Genomic DNA, 17,694 nt, shown 5'->3' on the forward strand with positions numbered 1-17,694 from the left:
TGATTCTTTATTCATCCTGCGTAAATCGAAAGAATAGAAGTACAAAGAAAATAATAAATTGTTGTTAAATTAAATAAAATCCGTTTAAATTCATAGTTTCGTTGAACATGATAGAAACTGCACGAGATAAAAATTAAAAAACTTCAGAGGATCATCGTAAAAAAATTAAAAAATTCTATTGATTGTGTCGTCAAATAAAATTGAAAAACCAGACGTGATTCCATCATACCAATAAAATAATAAGTGTCAAATGAAGGAGCAATGAATTGATCAAAAGAGTTCAACTCCATTTACTGTGAAAAATAAAATGATTATGTCTCCTCACTCAAGAGACGTTGAAAATTTTCGGAATTGAGATAAGCGACAATATTTTCACCCGAGAGTTTAAAAATATTTTCCATGTCCTTGACAACATTGATAGCAGGATTAAAATGCTTGAGAGCCTTCTTCATCAATTTCTTGGCACGAGCTAGAGCAATTGCATTATATCGAGCGTTGATAATGCACTTGAACTGCGGGACAATCTGAAAGTTCAAGTATATTAAAACGTTCTCTGGAATAATATCTTTGACAAGTGCACCAAACTTGTCCCTGATATTTTTAAATAGGTGAAAAATCTGGAGGAACATCTCCTCCTCTGTGTAATCAGTATTAATTCGAATGCACGTGGGATTTATAATATTAATTATTGGATATAGACCGATCCAAGTCGTGTACTGATGCAAACGTCGAGACGAAATAAAATCTGAATGAAAAACTGCTACGATGAGAGCTCGTAATGTCGATCGTCGTGCATTTAATCGATGACGTACAATTAAATTAGCAATTTCTACTAATTCTTCTTTCCTATTTGATTTTAGCAATGACTTACAGATTTCATCGGTGTACTGAGACAAATCTGGAAATAAATGACAGGATAAGTACTATTTATTGACCACAGGAGTACCATATTTATTATTTCTTAATCTATTTGTTTATCTACTTCTTCTCAATTTATTTTACCAATAGGTTCATAGCAATTGATCTGCTGTTCCAACATCTTTTTGAAAACACTGAGTGCCTCCTGAGGACAGACCCCACATAAACTCATCAATAAATTTCCCAAAATCATTTTCCTCAGTGATTTATCGATCGAGTGGCTTCTGAGAGCCCAGTTATTTCGAGGCAGGGAGATCAAATTATACTCTGTTAACAAAAAAACAAATTTTCTTCATCATTCATTTACTTTTAATTGACAAATATACTGTATTTTTACTTACTCTCACAATTATACAACTGTACTTCAAACGTTCACATTTTATTTCCAAAAATAGAAATCGAATGGAGATTTCAGGTGAAGTAAGGAGAGAATTTAAATCATAATTCAATAATTTCAAACGATTCTAACGAACTCAACTGAATATTCTTCCCGACGATATAAAAAATAATTTTCAAGTTCGGAAGTGATCTCTCCTTATTTTCACTTGATTACATTTTCAACACTCAGCAATTGATATTTTTTTTCTACTAGTCAATTACACTCACGATTTAATAGTGCAAGTGCCTTCAATGGTCGCTGATTGGCAATGAAAATTTCCGCCATTAGAAAAATATATTTCGGTGCTTCCCTGATTCCACACATCCTCTTCAATATTTTTAACAAACGATAAGCAATTATCCATGTCCCGTCATTAGCTAATTTGATTAAGAAGTGTGATCCAATCTCGAACAATAAATGAAGAATTCTGAAGCTCCTGGTGTGAACTGGAAAAAGATTGAGAGAAAAAAAAGCGAAAAAAAATGCGAGTTGTGAGAAAGTGAAACAGGTTATCAGTACAAATGTCAGGCAAAAGAGTAATACAAACAAATCTATTTCGATAATAAAGTTTATTTGGTTATTAAGATACATTTTTTGTTTCAATATACTCTTTGTGTCCCCGTAAAAAATACTCGTACATACTTTTTACGCGCTTTTTTATTTACTACATCGTCACCGACGATTTTTCACCGTTTTTACCACTTTGGTTTGATTTTCCTTTTCAAATAAAATTCTATTCTTTGGGGCTTACAAAAATATTAAAGATACATATGAAATCTGTTGAGAAACATATTTCAGTTATCACACTGAAATCATGAGTTCGCAATAAACTAAATCATTTTCAAAAAAAAAAAACAAAAGTGTAATTGTTAATATATAGATTTCTCTCTATGCAAGTAAAATAAGAAAAAATTTCTTCATATTAAAGCAAAGCTTGAATAATCGATTCACGTTAACATTCAACTGAAAAGCTCAAATGGTCTCTGCGCTGATGCATTTATTTGGATCTTTCTACTTTCTAATCTCTTGAAAATTTATTGCTCCTGGTGATTCGATAACGACCGGTATCCGATTGTTGAAAAAACCGATTACCTGAGAGTTTTATCAGCTCTTGAAGATGATCAGCTGATGTCATAACTTCTCTACATAAGATGTGGTAGAATCCTTTGGCAAATGGTTTGGTCTCTCGATTCCTTGTACAGTTGAGAGTATCAATGACTCGACGGTAATCCCTGTGTTTCAAACCATGTCGAATGTTCCCTAGGTCCAAATGGAGATCCTGGACGTGTTTTTTGTAGAGGGAGGTTGGTCTGCTGACTCGATCTACCCACATTAACAAAACAATTTGGTGTAAATTCAATTAATTAACTCAGTAGCGAAGACATAAATGATCAAATAAATTCTACTAATCGATAAATTTACTGGCAATATCCCTGAACCTAAGACAAACAGCGAAATTTTCCAGAGAAGCTCGTATGTACAATAGAGTGAGAGCGACAAAAAAGAAATTTACAAAAATTTTGCAATCTCCCGTCGATTCCGAAATATTCCTCTAAAATTCATCGATTAATTAAATCGACTTATCATTTACATTGTTGCTACTAAATTGGAATTTGAAATACAGGAAATTATTTCACACTCATACAAATGATTTCCACCAGTGCCTCGTGTTTCTTCAGAGTAGAAAAAGAAAACAAAACAAAGCGATAAATCCCCGTGGATCAATGAGACCAAAACAATTATTTACCTCACCTATGGGGATCAAATCTAGAGGTTCTTGTTCTTCAACTCTTCTCGGTCCGTTCAGCGCAACCCTTCGTCCTAATCTCTCTTTAACACTCTTCCTCCTAGGCTCAAGGACAATCGTCTTCGTTTTCTCCTCACACCTTTCAACATGACGAACATCATCTGGAGAAGCTATTTGTGGACACGGCTCACCTCCAACACTAAAATCATTCTCATTATCAGGCATTGGTGTTCTGTCCCCTCCATCGTTCACGTGCCCCCCCACGATAGTATCAGAAAATTGTGTAAACGGTTTCAAGAGGTTGGAATCAATGGTCTGGAGGGTCGGTTGTGGAATTCTCCTGATGACATTCTCATAGACCTCCTCCAAATACTCCCGTGACTTGTCATACTTGACACAGTCATGGAGAATCAAACTAACAAGAAACTGTGGTGGAGCTGAGGTCAACTGCTTGACTAAATCCCTGAAAGTGTCCCAATGAAACCCAGGGGCAATTTGCTTTGATGCAATCAAGACCCTCATCAATTTCTTGATATCATCGTCATCAGGGAGAAGAAAACACTTGGACAACATATTAATTATCGTTATGGGGCTTTTCTTCAATTCGATAAGAGCTGCCACTATCGGTTTCATAGACTCCTGATAGAATTTATATGCAGCGTAATTAACGTGGACCTTGGTTTTGTGCTTGACAGCCTGGACATGGATCTTTGTACAGACATTCTGGATTGATCTTAAAGACAGTTGCTTCACAGCGTCTGGATAGATCTCCAGAAGAGCGTGAAAGTAGCTCTCCTGAATAGCATGATTGAGAACAGATTCAATGACCGCTGGAAAGGCCTTGGATAAATTTTGAAGATAAAACGAGAACTTGTTGTTGTGGAAGGGACAATCCAATCGACTGCATTTTCCAGTTTTCAAATAAGCGTAGCACAAACCTTTGAAGAAGACTTTTGGGTCTTTGGGGAAATACATTCTCTCAGTATTCTGTACTGGTGCGTAAACATCGTAATCATCCCCTGGTTCATGCCCCTCAGCAGCGTCAACTGCTGAGTATTGATCATTAAACTCGCGATAGGTTTGACTCGCATATCGATCAAAATTTGCCATCTGATACGTCTCAGAGTTCGATGCACGGTCCAAGATTTCACCGTCATCCCAATTGACAGGTTTTGAAGCTATATGCGCCGATTTTCCTCTAATGGTAAGAATCGAGGAACTCACAATAGGGGCTATTCTTTTCGGTGATTCATTGGGATTTATTCTTGGAGGCGTTGCCTGACGTTTAATCGGCGATATCTTCTGTGGGGGCTTGTCCTTATCCTTTTTGGCTCTGAAAAATCATCATTAATTGAGAATTAAATCACTTTTCCTAGTCAAAATATTAAAAAAAATTCTCTTGTCAATTTTTTAAATCACGATATCTGATAATTCCGTTTTGACACGAAATAATAAATGTATTTTAATAGAGAGAAACAAATTTTCAAAAACTAACTCATGAGTCTCCGGGGTCTCCTCCATTAAATCATCATCTCCCACATCAAGAAAGAGTGCGTCATCATCCTCCTCCTCATCATCATCCTGAGGAACAACTACAGCTGATGGCTGTGAGGCCTGAATGTTGCCCCCATTATCAGTCTCGAAAGAACTCTGTTTCTCTTTATCCTGAGTTCCAATTCCAGAAGAAGAGCTTTCCTTCAACGACTCCGTGACAGTCTTGGAGGAAGAGGATCCAGAGGACAGTTCATGCTCAGAATCTACCGGTGGAATATCATCCTTGTTGGGCACGTCCTTCGTAGCCTCGTCAATGGTATCTTCAGAATTCAAACCCACTTGTAAAATAGCCTCCAGTGTATCTGCCATCTCTAGATCACCGTCATTCCTCTCGTTGGGAGTATTCATGAACGTTTTAGCAGAGTGTGGAGAGTGGGAGGTTGCGTCTTTGGAGTCCACGTCCTTAGTCAACCAGGCATCGATCAACTCATTCTTTCCAGTGGCACTCTTCTTCTCAAAACCACTCAGAATATAACTAGAACGACTCCTGTCACCGACGAACACCGACAAACGACTGTCATTAGACGTTTCAGAGAGATCATCATCTCCATTGAGACTCCACTGACTATTCCTCTTCACTCTCTTCTCATCAGGACTCTGTAAATTCTCGTCTGCGATTCGCTTACGATTATTTTTCACACCCACTGCACCGTTCTGGTATTTTCCATCCTCTGGTAATCGTCTGGCCACAATCGGAGGACTCAGGGGAATTTTTATGGCAGGAACTGTCTTCCCTGGCACCTGCATTTGCTTCATTATGTGGGACATTACGTCAAGGCCATCCTGGGCGTCTGTGGATTGATTGATTATTTCTAAATTCTCCTTTGTCAGTCGTGGACGATTTGTTTTATTTCCATATTTTTTCTCAGAAGTTATGCCTTTGATTATTCGCTGATCCTTTGAGACTGATTTGTGCGATATCTTCTCGAATGTTCGACGATTATTTGTCGACGACGAAAGGATGTGGGGCTTGCTGAAGAGCCCATTCAAGAGAGATGTCCTCGCATGACCATTCATAACGTCAATATTACTGATCGACGGCGACCTCGAAGATTGACGTTCGTCCGTGGTATCTCCATCGAATGATTCGTCACTACGAATTTTCTTTGGTGATGACACGTCCTCCGACATGAGAGCCGCGATCTCTGGGATTTTCCTCCAGGTTTTGTCAAAACATGATAGGATCTTTGAATCGATTATTGCAGAGCTCTTCGAGGGGTTGAGACACTTCCGGGAGGGGACTGTTGATCTTATTCCGAATTTCTCCCGTCGTGGAGAAGTTGGGGCTGTGGTAGATTGAGGTGCACCGGTTTTCAGGAGTTTTGGGAGAACGTGATTTAGAGTGCCTTCTGGGAATGTCTCGTCTTGGACGATTTTGGGTTTGGGTATTTTGTCTTCCTGAGACTTCTCCAGAGTTTCGAAATCATCCATTGGCACTGAAAGTGGCAAAGGCACTGTGAAGCCCCTGATTTTCTTACCATTCGATTCCGAATTGCTGATCAATTCGATCGGAGCGAATTCAATTATAGCCTTCTGCAATCCATCACCTGAAAAATAATTACGAACAATGTTCAACATTAATAATTACATCTGCGTAAATATATACGAAATTAATTAATTGAGTATTTCATGATTGAAAGATTGAATTTTAAAGGAAAGTCACATATTCGTATTTTTCTAAATGATGAATAAAAAACTCACCAGTCTGATCTTCAGTGTCAACCGAGTCAGTCCCCGAATCAGAATTATTCGCTTGCGCCATTCTCTCATTAATCTTCTCAACAGTCTCCTGATACTTCTGCTCAGCGAAGAGGAATTCTGTATTATCCGGAAGTGAAAGAAGCTTGCCAATTCTCTTGTGATTATTTCCATGAGAGCATCCGACAGAAACACAACAGGGCTTCTCATAGCAGCAGTGTAGTTCGGGTTCCTGGATGATGCCTTGACCGATGCATTGGGACTTGGCCTTGACAGTGTACTTCCTCTTCGGCCTCTTGAAGCCCTGTATCCCACCTCCAGGTCCTTTCGGCTTATTTTTCACCCCAAGCTTACGTCCACGTTTTGCCTTCCCCGCGAATCCATCATTATTCGGCGGTGGGGCCTTCTCCATAGCCTGATTTTTCGTGATAACATTAATAGTCATGTTGCCAACAGTCTTGGAATACTGATAAGGCTCTTTTGGCTTCACAGCTGGCACCTCGAGAGTACTTTTAGGCTTGGCCTTGACACCAGGTTTCCTACCACGTTTCTTTCTTTCTCCACTTGTCTGCGTTTCCAATACCTGAGATACATTATCGAGCTTCTCAGCTTCCTTCGGAGTCTGATAATCCACAATTTTCTCAACACTCGACGCAATTTCATTGCTCTTTTCACCTGTCGCCTCTTCAACTTCAACTTCATCAGACTCGCACCCCTCAACATCTCTGGATTTCTGTGTGCACCTCCTTCTCGTTATCTCCGGACCCTCGTCCTCCACATCTTTCTCTCTATCATCACTCGAGATTTTTCGTACCTTTATTTTATTTTTAGATCCTGGCTTTCTTCCGCGTCTCTTTCTCTCACCGCTTCCTTGCTTCTCCAACTTCTCGTAAACCTCATTACCCTTTCGCTCAGAATCATGCTCTGTTTCATGAGCTCTCGTGATTCCCCCGAAGTTTGATGTACCCTGGCTACTCGATCCTTCCACAGAGTCTGCAGTCTCCATTGGAATGGGCTCTCCCTCTTGAATCTCCTTGGATTTTTCCCTGCTTCTCAGTTTTCTCTCCTCTTCTTTCTCATTTCTCTCTTCGAAAAATTTCTCAAGCTCTATTTTAGCCTGGAATAGAGGGATATAACATGGTTTCGTTAATTTGAGCTGTGCCTCAAGTGTCTTGGCAGTGGGAACATCTGCAGAAATTTCCGCAGTGACAGCAGCTCCACTTCCTGGACCGTCAGCATGACCCGTGCCTTCGGAGACTTCGCCATTCTCCTGGGAAATGAGATGAAGCCTCGATGGCTGACGAGGTGTGCCAAATCCCTTGAATTCCTCCTCCTCAAGAAGAGACACACTCATCACTGGGTCTTCCGAGGTTTTGCCCTCATCGTCGTAAATGAGGATGCAATCATCATTGCTCTCGCTCTTATGATCTTCAATAATCCCGTCATTGCTCTTCGTCTGTGGGGTAGTGGGAACAGAAGAAATTAGCTCGACCCTCTCCTCGGGCTCGGTCTCACTGATCTCAATGGTCACGATGTCCCTGACATCGTTCACCCTGGGAGAATGAGGCGTTGCGGAAAGGGGAGCCGACACTGGAACCTCTTCACCATCGGAGATATCGATCACATCCTCCACGGTCTTCCTAATTTCACTGCCCAACTGGTCTCTGGACCTGCCAGACCTGTCAGAATCATCACAGATGACTTCGTCATCGCTCATCTCATCGATGTTAATGTCATCCTCTCGATCAACACTTTGTCGGCTTTTTGGTGTCGAAATATTCGCCGGTTGACCCATCGAGTTGACGTTCGCGTTCTCGCATATACACCGTGCACGAATTTCCTTGAGACGATTCGCTGATTTAACGATATTCGTCGGTTGCGATTGCGATTGCGATTTTGATGATATTGATTGAGAGAAATGATTTCTGGGACTCAATTGTTCCTGCAATAGTGAATTACCAGAATTCGATTGAAATTCCTGAGATGGTGAGAATAGAATTCTCGAGAGGGGTTTTCTATTCCGAGAAAAACGGAACCTAGAAGGGGACACGGACTTGTCAGGATCTGAACTAGAATCACGAATTAGTATTGGACTCCTTCGTTGAGTCCACGATTGTAAAACGTTATTGCGCAATGGGCTGGTACTAGAGGTTTCCGTCGAAGAGCGTCGAAGAGCGGTGGTCTGCAAAAGGTGCACTCGTCGACGTGGACCCACGGAGGACCTCTCCGCCTGGGAATCACCACTGCCATTCCTCTTCATCTCAGCGATCGAGGGGGTTAACTAAGAACAACGCGATTTAACCGTGTTTTTTTCTTATGGAAAATCAACGGGACTTATTTGTCTCTTCTTCTCTAATTTTTCTACGATTTTCCTCGTTAGTTACAAAAGCTCGTTAATCAAAAGCAGTTCAAGGCTTTCGATTGTTTAATATTATTATTACATATATTATTAGTCTACTGTTTTGTTAGTTAGCGGCATTCAGGGAGAACCGGTGGTTATTGTGAGAATTAGAGGAGTTAAAGAGGAATTTTACGTTTTTTCTGGGACTTCCGGATTAATTCACGTTGGATTAACGGTTTCGTTCGCTCGCCTCATTCGATTTTTTTTTTCTATTTCATTGTTTATAGATGAAGAGAGAGAGGGAATGAACAGAGAAATAGGCGTCGCGAGATCATCCTCACCCTCGAGAAAGAAATCACTGATGAAATTGTAAAATAAACCGAGTCAGGCTTATCATTTCCGAGAATTATTAATTGATCTAAAAAATTACGAATTCTCGGAACAAGTGTCAAGTGACGTCTCTATCGGAAGCTCAATGAATCAAAAAAAAAGTTCTCAATCGTTAGTATATTTTATTTTTCAAGTGGATTAAGGAAAAAGGTTAACAATTCGAATTATCTCGTTCTCTCAGTTTATCACACGAATGTACGAGTTAGATCATCGAGGGATTAGATCGAACAAATTAAATCAGCTCCTGGTGTTCGTCGATGAAAAAAATATCTTTTTTTTTTCGACAGAGAACCTTGAGATATTAACTGGTTCGAGTAAAAAAAAATGTACACACTTACATTGGCGCCGTTAAGGAGACTCATGACACTGATGATGGCTGAAGCCACGAAATTCTCATGATTAATCACAGCTCAACGTCTGTCGACCTCCTCTGATCCTCGAAAATCATTAACTCGCCCTGTTAACATTCCAACAATGAAAATATAAATCTCAACGTCAAGGGTCTCATTACCGAGAGTAAAGATTACTCTTGCAGTGAATACTCACTTATCACGAGGTTCTAGAGACAATGGATGCTACCGGCCGGTCAATTTCCCATCGATTCACATGAATTTATCACTAACAAAAAAAGAAAAGCGGTACGAACTCTAAAACCAAATTTTTATCTTTAACAATTATTTTTCCGTACGATTGCCGGCCCGTTTTTACTGCCGGTTGTGGTTTTTTTAGGAATTGGAAAATACTTTGTGATGAAAAACTGTTCTGAGTTTATCAGAGGGATCCACGCCACTGAGGGCTGAATTTTTCATCGAGAATAAAGAAGAACGAACAAAGAATCACTCTTTGGAATCGGAACATTCGCGGTTCCGGTGACAGTGCTGCCACTTTCAAGATTTCACCGGTTTTTGAATTTTCCCGCTGTTACAATCGACTATCCTTAGTAATGAATACGTTCTTCTTAATTAACGACTGGCTTTTCGAAATTTCCTGCAAAGAGTTATATTAGCTGATTGAATTCCTCAATGAGTTGACATTCGTAAAATGAAATCCAGCGATTTTCCTTTAGTTTAAATAATAGTTCATGTATCTTAAAAAAAAACGCAATTATACAAATTTTCCGAAGTTTGCAGAACGATTTCATTCATCTAGATATAATTGACTGGAGAATGTGGAGGTATGAAAAATAACGAGCAATATTTACAAAATAAAAAACGACCTGTCATTTATTAGTTTATTATATATGAATGTTTTCCTTCATAATGTTGTACAATTTATCTTTCATTGGATGAAAATCATACATTATTAATTACGTATTAATAATTACGGTACGTAGCCGGTGATATCTAAATTATTATAAGCGAGTTGCTGATCAATCCAGTTGCGAGCTGCTGCGATGTTTGCGTAGACTCCAGGAATTCCATTATCACCGCAACCAATGCCCCAGGCGACGGTTCCAGCTTGAACGTAACGAGAAGGATTACTGCGAAGTGGACAGACCAGGGGACTTCCTCCATCGCCCTAAAATCAGTTCAAAAATTCAGATTAAAAATTGAACATTAAATTCCTTGACATTTCCCTGTTCTCAATTATACCCTGTCAACCAGAACTTTGAATTAATTAAATATCCTAAACGCGAATAGATTTCCCAATAAATTTTCGAGAGTAATCCTTTAGGACTGGATTAATTCCAGAGACAAATACGACGTAATTACCTTGCACGTATCTTTTCCAGGTTCGCCCCCAGCGCAGATAAAGCTCTTATCGAGAACGAAGAACTTTCCAAGACGAGTCGTCCTGAGACTGTTCTGACAAAGTGCAGGGTTGACTACTGGGAGATCAATTTTCTTGAGGATTACCTGGTAACGACCTTGTTGCTCTGAAAGCCCCATAATACTGCGATTAATAATCCCTTAACACATCGATTGAACCTGTCATGAAGTAATCGTACCGAAAACATCTTTGCCCCATCCACTGGCGAAGCACCTGGACCCGTCGAAGACGTCATTGACTTCAGGGAGACAAACAACATCGACATTCTGAGCGATATCCAATGGTCGGGAGAGAAAGAGGAGAGCATAATCATTGCGCAGTGCCCCAGCATGAAAATTCTCGTGAACGACGTAATTCGCCACATCGCGATCCTGATGAGGGTAAATCTCAGATTTGGTCTGAGTGTCCCATTCTCCTGCACGAATTTTCAATTGTTGTGGTGTCTTCCTGCAAGAAGAAAAAATATCACATGAAACATCACCTGGTTTACAAGATATCCAGCAATGATCATCAATTCATAATTATGTTAAGCATATAAAAATGATTTTTTACCCGACGACGCAGTGGGCAGCTGTGAGCACTACACTGGGATGTATGAGAGACCCTCCGCACTGATAGACAATTAAAGTCTGTCCATTGATATCCTTGTCCGTCAAAATAGCCACCATCCATGGAAATTCCGCAAACTGCGCCTCATTATCCTGATCCCCAGTGATCCTGAATCCCACACCCTGGGGATTACGGTGTCCACATCCCCTACGTACTGGCACTGTTGGTCGTGTAGTCACCTCTGGCTTCTGTATGATATTTGGTTGTGCACAGCATAGATCGAGATAGCTCTCACAAGGTCCTTGAAGCCTGAAATTTATTCAACGATAAATTGTTGAGTATTTGAAGAAAAAATCCAGATACCTCACGCCATCGAGACCCTGAAAATTACCTAATGTCAATGATTCCAACTCCATCATCAACAATGGAGCCATTCTGGCACTGGTAGTAAGGCACACACTCGCAGTCATCATTATTATTACTATTCTTCTGATTATCAATACCTAGAAAAGTATCACCAAGATTTTTAACTTGAACGTTTATCATATTTTTTTTTGCATTACGTTGGTCATTGTTGCCTCCTGTACCAAAAACCGACTCAATGAGTTTATCAACATTTCCATCATTAGATGCAGGTGGTTGTGATGGTCTTGATTGGGGATTTGGAGCATTATTATTGAGATTGGGATTTTCACGCGATATCTCATCAATCAGCTCATCCAACGTTTTTTGGGCGGAGGCCATGACCAAGGCCCCCAGCAGCATCAGACTTATCTTCCACATCTGAGGAAAACAAAAAAAAATCATTAATTTCATTCGGCTAGTTTTCGCATTCTTCGTTCTTCCATCATTCATTTGATTTCTTTTCTTCTTTCTTTTCTTCTTTCTTTTCTTCTTTCTTTTCTATCATTCCGGTCCGTTATGACGGAGATAATTTGCATAACTGGATCGAGTTAATAATAGCAAAGGGAAAGAATTTTTATTGCAATATTTAGAGAAGAGGTAAAGGGTAAAGGTAAACTCGATTCATTAATCAAATCAATCGATTGAGTGCGAAAGACGGAAAAATATGGAAACTTTGGAATTGATGTGAGGAAACTAAGAAAGAATTTGCAATTAGTCTTCAGTAGGATGTTTACCCGTGCATTTACGATGACACATTATAAATTATTCACAATGACAGTAACAGACTGATTAATTTCAAACAAAAATGAATATTTGGATTTTGCCAGTCACCAAATTAATGATTATTAGAAAGCAAACAGTGGCCTTAACTCAACCGTAGTTCCAAGGAGTCTTACTATGTGTTAATTTGTGACGTCACGGAATTTCCGAGTGTTTATAATCATACAGTCCTGTCCAATCATTTCACAAATCACCTGAAAGAATCTTGGCATGACTCATTAACTATAAATACAAATACATCAATGGAATTCGCAAATTGTTTGTTTCATTTGAGCGCTAAAAAATTCAAGTACATAATGAACGCGCGTAAAATTAACGAGAATTGATTATCGATGGTAAACAATTTTCTAGCGATCGTCATGTGATTAACTTTGCTCATTTAACCCAACACGTGTGCACGAATCAATGATTTTCAATTACTAATTATCCTGCGAGTTACGATAAATTGGGAATGATTTCAGCGTCAATAATAATATTGAAATTCAATTTGAAAACAATAAAAACATGAGGAATGATTTCTTCCTGTGACTTGAGAGTTCACGGGAAGATATTTATCACTTCCGACCGATTCTACATTCGTTTTATCACTAGCAAACTTTAAAGACAGGAAAAATAAACATTGACATTAACAAATACAACGACAGAGACAAATTTTAACGATCGCAGTTACTATTACAACCAATCGTAAATCTCTGTCTTTCGAAAAAATAAAGAAGAGAAAAAAAAATCAAAACATTGCATTGCGCTTGTAGAATTATTTATCAGAGCAATTTCGAGATGAGTACGTATTAATAAAATATGAGACTATGAAATTACATATTTTCGTTGAGTCACAGATGCTTGAAAAAGTGAAATGAAAAATGAATGGTCAGATTGAAAAATTATTATTCTGCATAATATTCTGAAAAGTGCAACCAGTATTATCACTAATTTTTAATTTTTCGTATTTAACGAGTGAGTATTATTGTATAAGCGCAGAGTGAGAAGGATTACTTGATAAAGCTGTAAAATTATTTGATTGAAGGTAACTCACGGTAAAACCTGATGTGCCTGTGCTCGAGACGATCACCTTCTTATTGGAATGACGACGCACGATTAGCACGACCCTGACTGGTGCTGGCGATCCTCGAGTATTCACTGGTCATCCCTACTCCCCTCATTATTCCATACAACTCCCCACTTTGACTTTTGTGGCACTTTCGACATCATTCATTACAGAATTCACTTCATCAGCACATGCTATCATCATCTCATGTTGGTCCCCATCTGCCCTGGGAATCCCCTCCAATCAGAAAAAAAGAAAGAATTCCAGAAAAACCCGAAAAGATTCATTTCTTGATTTCTCTCCCTCAAGTAAATGTTCGAAATTGAAAAATAGATCAATCAATTCATCAGAGCAATAATCACAGCAATAAAAACAATCACAAAAAATTGATAAACATACTTAAATGTTGAAATGTTTGGATTGATTTCTTATAGTTGGTTTGTAAAAAAATATTGCGAATATTGGAATTGAATGGAAGAATTATTCGGTTTAGTATAATTGGATATAATTGATTGGAATGAGTGCGCTGGGTTTTTCTATGGGTTTTTTGAATAAGTAAAGCGGCGAGCAATTGGCAATTTTCCAGTTACATATAACGCATTGGGGAATCCCCCAACCGCATGACGGGCTTTCGATCTCAACGACCCTCGAATTACTGGGAACGAGTCCTCCGATATCCAAATGGCAGCGAAACTCGTAGAAAATTTTTTTTATGACAATCTCCATCTCAAATTTCACATCTTAACCTTGAGACACAAGATTGAGAAATCTGAGTCCTAGTTTTCGATCGGACTGAGGACAAATTCAAAATCTAATCACGGAAATTCATAAAAAATCCAATCGATAAATCATTTTTTCGTAATGAATAGAATAATAGATCAATTCATATTTATTTATCTGTGGAAAATATAAAAATTATGCGGACCAATAACTCTAAATGGGTCAATGATGTCTGCAAGACTAGTTCAACCCACATTTATAACAATTTTACTGAGTTACGGATGTTCATGTATTTCACGTAATTGCATTCACTCGTAAACAATAAATGCTAGTTTATTCCTTCAACGCCTGAAAAGTAATTAACTTCCCGGAAACTACATTTCCTCACTCGCTTTTATCAATTTGCTCGGCTTATCCTGATTTTCTTTCTTATGATTAATCGCTGCTCTCAATCGTTTCGTTTTACATATCTGATTTTGATTTATAGCAAACGATGAATAAATAAGCTAGTCTATTTATAACAATGGCAATGATCTATAGAAATTAAACGTCACGGCTCGAGGATTCTTTTGTGGAAAAATAATTTCAGTTCATTCTCCATTTTTGCAATTATTTCCAACAGCTTGCTTTTCATTTCGTTAATGATCACATAGAGAGTGTGGGATTCGTGTTATCTTGGTTGACTTTTGACTCGATTATGTAAGACTAATTGAAGTTTTAGTCAACTCGCGTATTAATTATGTAATTGAAATCTAGGGACAGCTTGTGGACATATTTTTTTCATTTCTTCAAATTGATTTAGGAAAGTAGTGGACTAGTTCGATTAATTCCACTATCATCTGTAGCATCAAAAAATTCCGTAATTGACAAGTTGTTGCTCAATCCACTGACGATGCTGAATGACATCGACGTAAACTGCTGGGACATTACTCTGACCACAACCAATTCCCCAGGAGATAATTCCGACCTTCAAGCATAAATAAAAAATAATGAATTAGTTTTGTTTATTAAATATTCCCAATGTCATCACGTTAAGTTCATTCCCCTCGAACAAAGATCTTGAATAATAAAACACATAAATATTTTCTCTGAAATACAGAATTCGAAAGCCAGAAGTGAAGGGTAACGAGTTAATTGAGTTAATGGACAAGTTTTCAGAGAATATCTCCAAATCTAAGAGAGATAAAGAAATTTTTGTAAAGACATTTTTTGTAGATCTTATTTCGGTTTAAAAAAAAGATCTCAGAAAATTTTTTCTGTCTCCCTTATATCCAGAGATACTCCACTCCTTCGTTGCTGAATTTTGGAAGGGATAATTGCAACTAATTAAATTATTGTTGCATACTTGAATGAATTGTCCTGTAGATGTTGGACAAACTAGAGGACCACCTCCATCACCAGTGCAGGTGTCCTTACTGGCCTCTCCACCAGCGCAGATAAAACTCTTGTGTAATTGGAAGTACTGTCCCAACTTCGTGGCTCTCAAACGACTCTGGCATTCTTGTCTGTCGACTAAGGGCAAGTCAACTTTCTTCAGGATAGTCTGGTATTTTCCCTCTGCAAAAGAAAATAAATTATTCCCTAATAATTTCCCTCACCTGGGAAAATGAAAAGAACGAATTAAATTTCGTCGCAAAATCCAATGTACAAACCAAAACCACTTCTTCCCCATCCGGAGGCGAGACATCTAGTTCCAGGCATGAAAAGAACAGCTTGCTGAGGTAGACAAATAGGCACTACATTAACTGCATAACTAACAGGAGTCGACAGAATCAGAACAGCTACGTCATGATACAGCCCTCCGGAGTAGTAATTCGGATGAGTAATGACTGATTCTACATCGGATTCTTGGAATGGCGAGGGCTCGTTATTGTTCGCTGTATTCCATTCGCCAAATCGGGCCACAAGAAGTCCCGGTTTTCGACTGTGAGGAAATAAAATTCATTTGTACTTCAGAATTAAATAATCGATTGAATAATTCAAAATTACTTCAAGACGCAATGTGCAGCGGTGAGAACAGCCCTGGAATTTATCATGGATCCTCCACACAGGAAGACATTGTCTCCTCCAGTTTCTCGGCTGAGAAGTGCCACCATCCAAGGAAATTCAGCAAAACTGGTGTTTCCAGAACTTGTTGTACACATGCCTGGAGAGTTAAACATGGCGTATGTAAAGGTGTAGGGATATTTTTCCCATTTCCAAAGAAATTATATTGAAATTTTTCACACGACTTTATCTAAAACAATTAATTAAATTGAATTATAGATACCTGGAGCGCAGGCAGAGTTCCTGGTTCCACAAACAACGGATTGTCCAGAATTAGGGACATTGACAATAGACGTGGCATCTCCAGTTACTTCACTGCCTCCTCCCCTATTGCTGATGATTCCGCTGGAGCGGCAGCACACTGCATCAGAAACCATGCACAATCCAAATCTGGGATCAATGATGCCAGCTTCATCGATGGTAATGATAAAATCTGGATCACAGGTGGATATTTCCACGCATCTGCATTCCCTAGGAGTCCCTGGATTTTTAATATCTCCAGTGACATTGAGCCTAGAATCGAGTGGAGGATATTGAACTGGAGGAGTTGATCCCATAGGCATTTGTGTGGTGGATGTTGGGACTGTTGGAGGACTCGGTGTGAAGAGACCACCTGCTGAAGAGTCCTGACCATTGGGAGGAAATTCGCAGCATACTTCGTCTGCTGCACAATCATTTGTTATCAGGCCTTGTCTGGCTCCTGGAAATCTGGGGCTGATGTTGCCTGCACCAGAGACGATGATGTAACCGTTTGCGTCGCACTGGGGAGTTTTGACGCAGGTGCATGGTCTATTCAGGGGTGCAGAAGGTGTTGGAATCCTGGGGGGTGTTGGAAAAATGACAGATGTGGTTGGCAATCGACAACAGATCATACTCGCTGCACAGGGGTACGCTGTTTGCCTTGGATTAATTATTCCTTCTCCTGAGACCAGGAGAATTCCATTGGCATCGCACTGGTAGGGAAATGCACAGATGCAGTCTGGTGGGAATGTTGGGAAAGGTGGAAGTGTTGGTGGGGATGTTGGCGGAAGAGTTGGTTGAGTTGGAGGATTTGTTGGGAATGTAGGTGGTGAGGTAGGTACAGTCGGTGGAGCCGTTGGTGGCTGCGTTGGTGGTAGGGTCGGGGGATTTGTTGGTGGCATTGTTGGAGGAGCTGTTGGTGGAATTGTTGGTGGGACAGTTGGGGGATTAGTAGGAGGATTAGTAGGCGGAATTGTCGGTGGCAAAGTTGGAGGATTAGTAGGAGGCACTGTTGGAGGGAGGGTTGGAGGATTAGTAGGTTGCATTGTTGGTGGATTTGTTGGATACACTATCGGAGACATTGACGGTGGCATCTCAGTTGGTCTAGGTAG

The 17,694-nt window shown here is 39.4% G+C and overlaps 2 protein-coding genes across 7 annotated transcripts; both read right to left on the reverse strand.

Annotated features, from left to right (window-relative positions):
* Positions 1-77: 77 nt before the first annotated feature.
* Positions 78-9,823, reverse strand: LOC105264087 (uncharacterized). Of its 5 annotated transcripts, none has more exons than XM_011300691.1 (9): positions 9,574-9,823; positions 9,366-9,484; positions 6,300-8,238; positions 4,540-6,145; positions 3,050-4,377; positions 2,390-2,620; positions 1,525-1,743; positions 1,003-1,185; positions 78-898 (listed from the first exon to the last, which is right to left on the reverse strand). In XM_011300691.1, the coding sequence occupies exons 2-9, from the start codon at positions 9,387-9,389 to the stop codon at positions 312-314; spliced, it is 6,117 nt and encodes a 2,038-aa protein (XP_011298993.1). In that variant the 5' UTR covers positions 9,390-9,484; positions 9,574-9,823; the 3' UTR covers positions 78-311. The 5 variants fall into 5 exon arrangements, with proteins under 5 accessions (XP_011298993.1, XP_011298982.1, XP_011299004.1 ...); XM_011300680.1 differs by having other exon boundaries at positions 6,300-8,577; XM_011300702.1 differs by having other exon boundaries at positions 9,362-9,484.
* A 400-nt stretch (positions 9,824-10,223) lies between these two features.
* LOC105264093 (serine protease 52) lies at positions 10,224-13,672 on the reverse strand. Of its 2 annotated transcripts, XM_011300743.1 has the most exons (8): positions 13,565-13,646; positions 12,648-12,725; positions 11,910-12,129; positions 11,738-11,849; positions 11,350-11,655; positions 10,976-11,244; positions 10,740-10,903; positions 10,224-10,545 (listed from the first exon to the last, which is right to left on the reverse strand). In XM_011300743.1, exons 3-8 carry the CDS (start codon positions 12,127-12,129, stop codon positions 10,348-10,350), a joined length of 1,269 nt encoding a protein of 422 aa, XP_011299045.1. In that variant the 5' UTR covers positions 12,648-12,725; positions 13,565-13,646; the 3' UTR covers positions 10,224-10,347. The 2 variants fall into 2 exon arrangements, with proteins under 2 accessions (XP_011299045.1, XP_011299038.1); XM_011300736.1 differs by lacking the exon at positions 12,648-12,725 and having other exon boundaries at positions 13,565-13,672.
* Positions 13,673-17,694: the final 4,022 nt, after the last annotated feature.

Source organism: Fopius arisanus, unplaced genomic scaffold, assembly GCF_000806365.1.
Source record: "Fopius arisanus strain USDA-PBARC FA_bdor unplaced genomic scaffold, ASM80636v1 scaffold00001, whole genome shotgun sequence".
NCBI lineage: Eukaryota > Metazoa > Arthropoda > Insecta > Hymenoptera > Braconidae > Fopius > Fopius arisanus.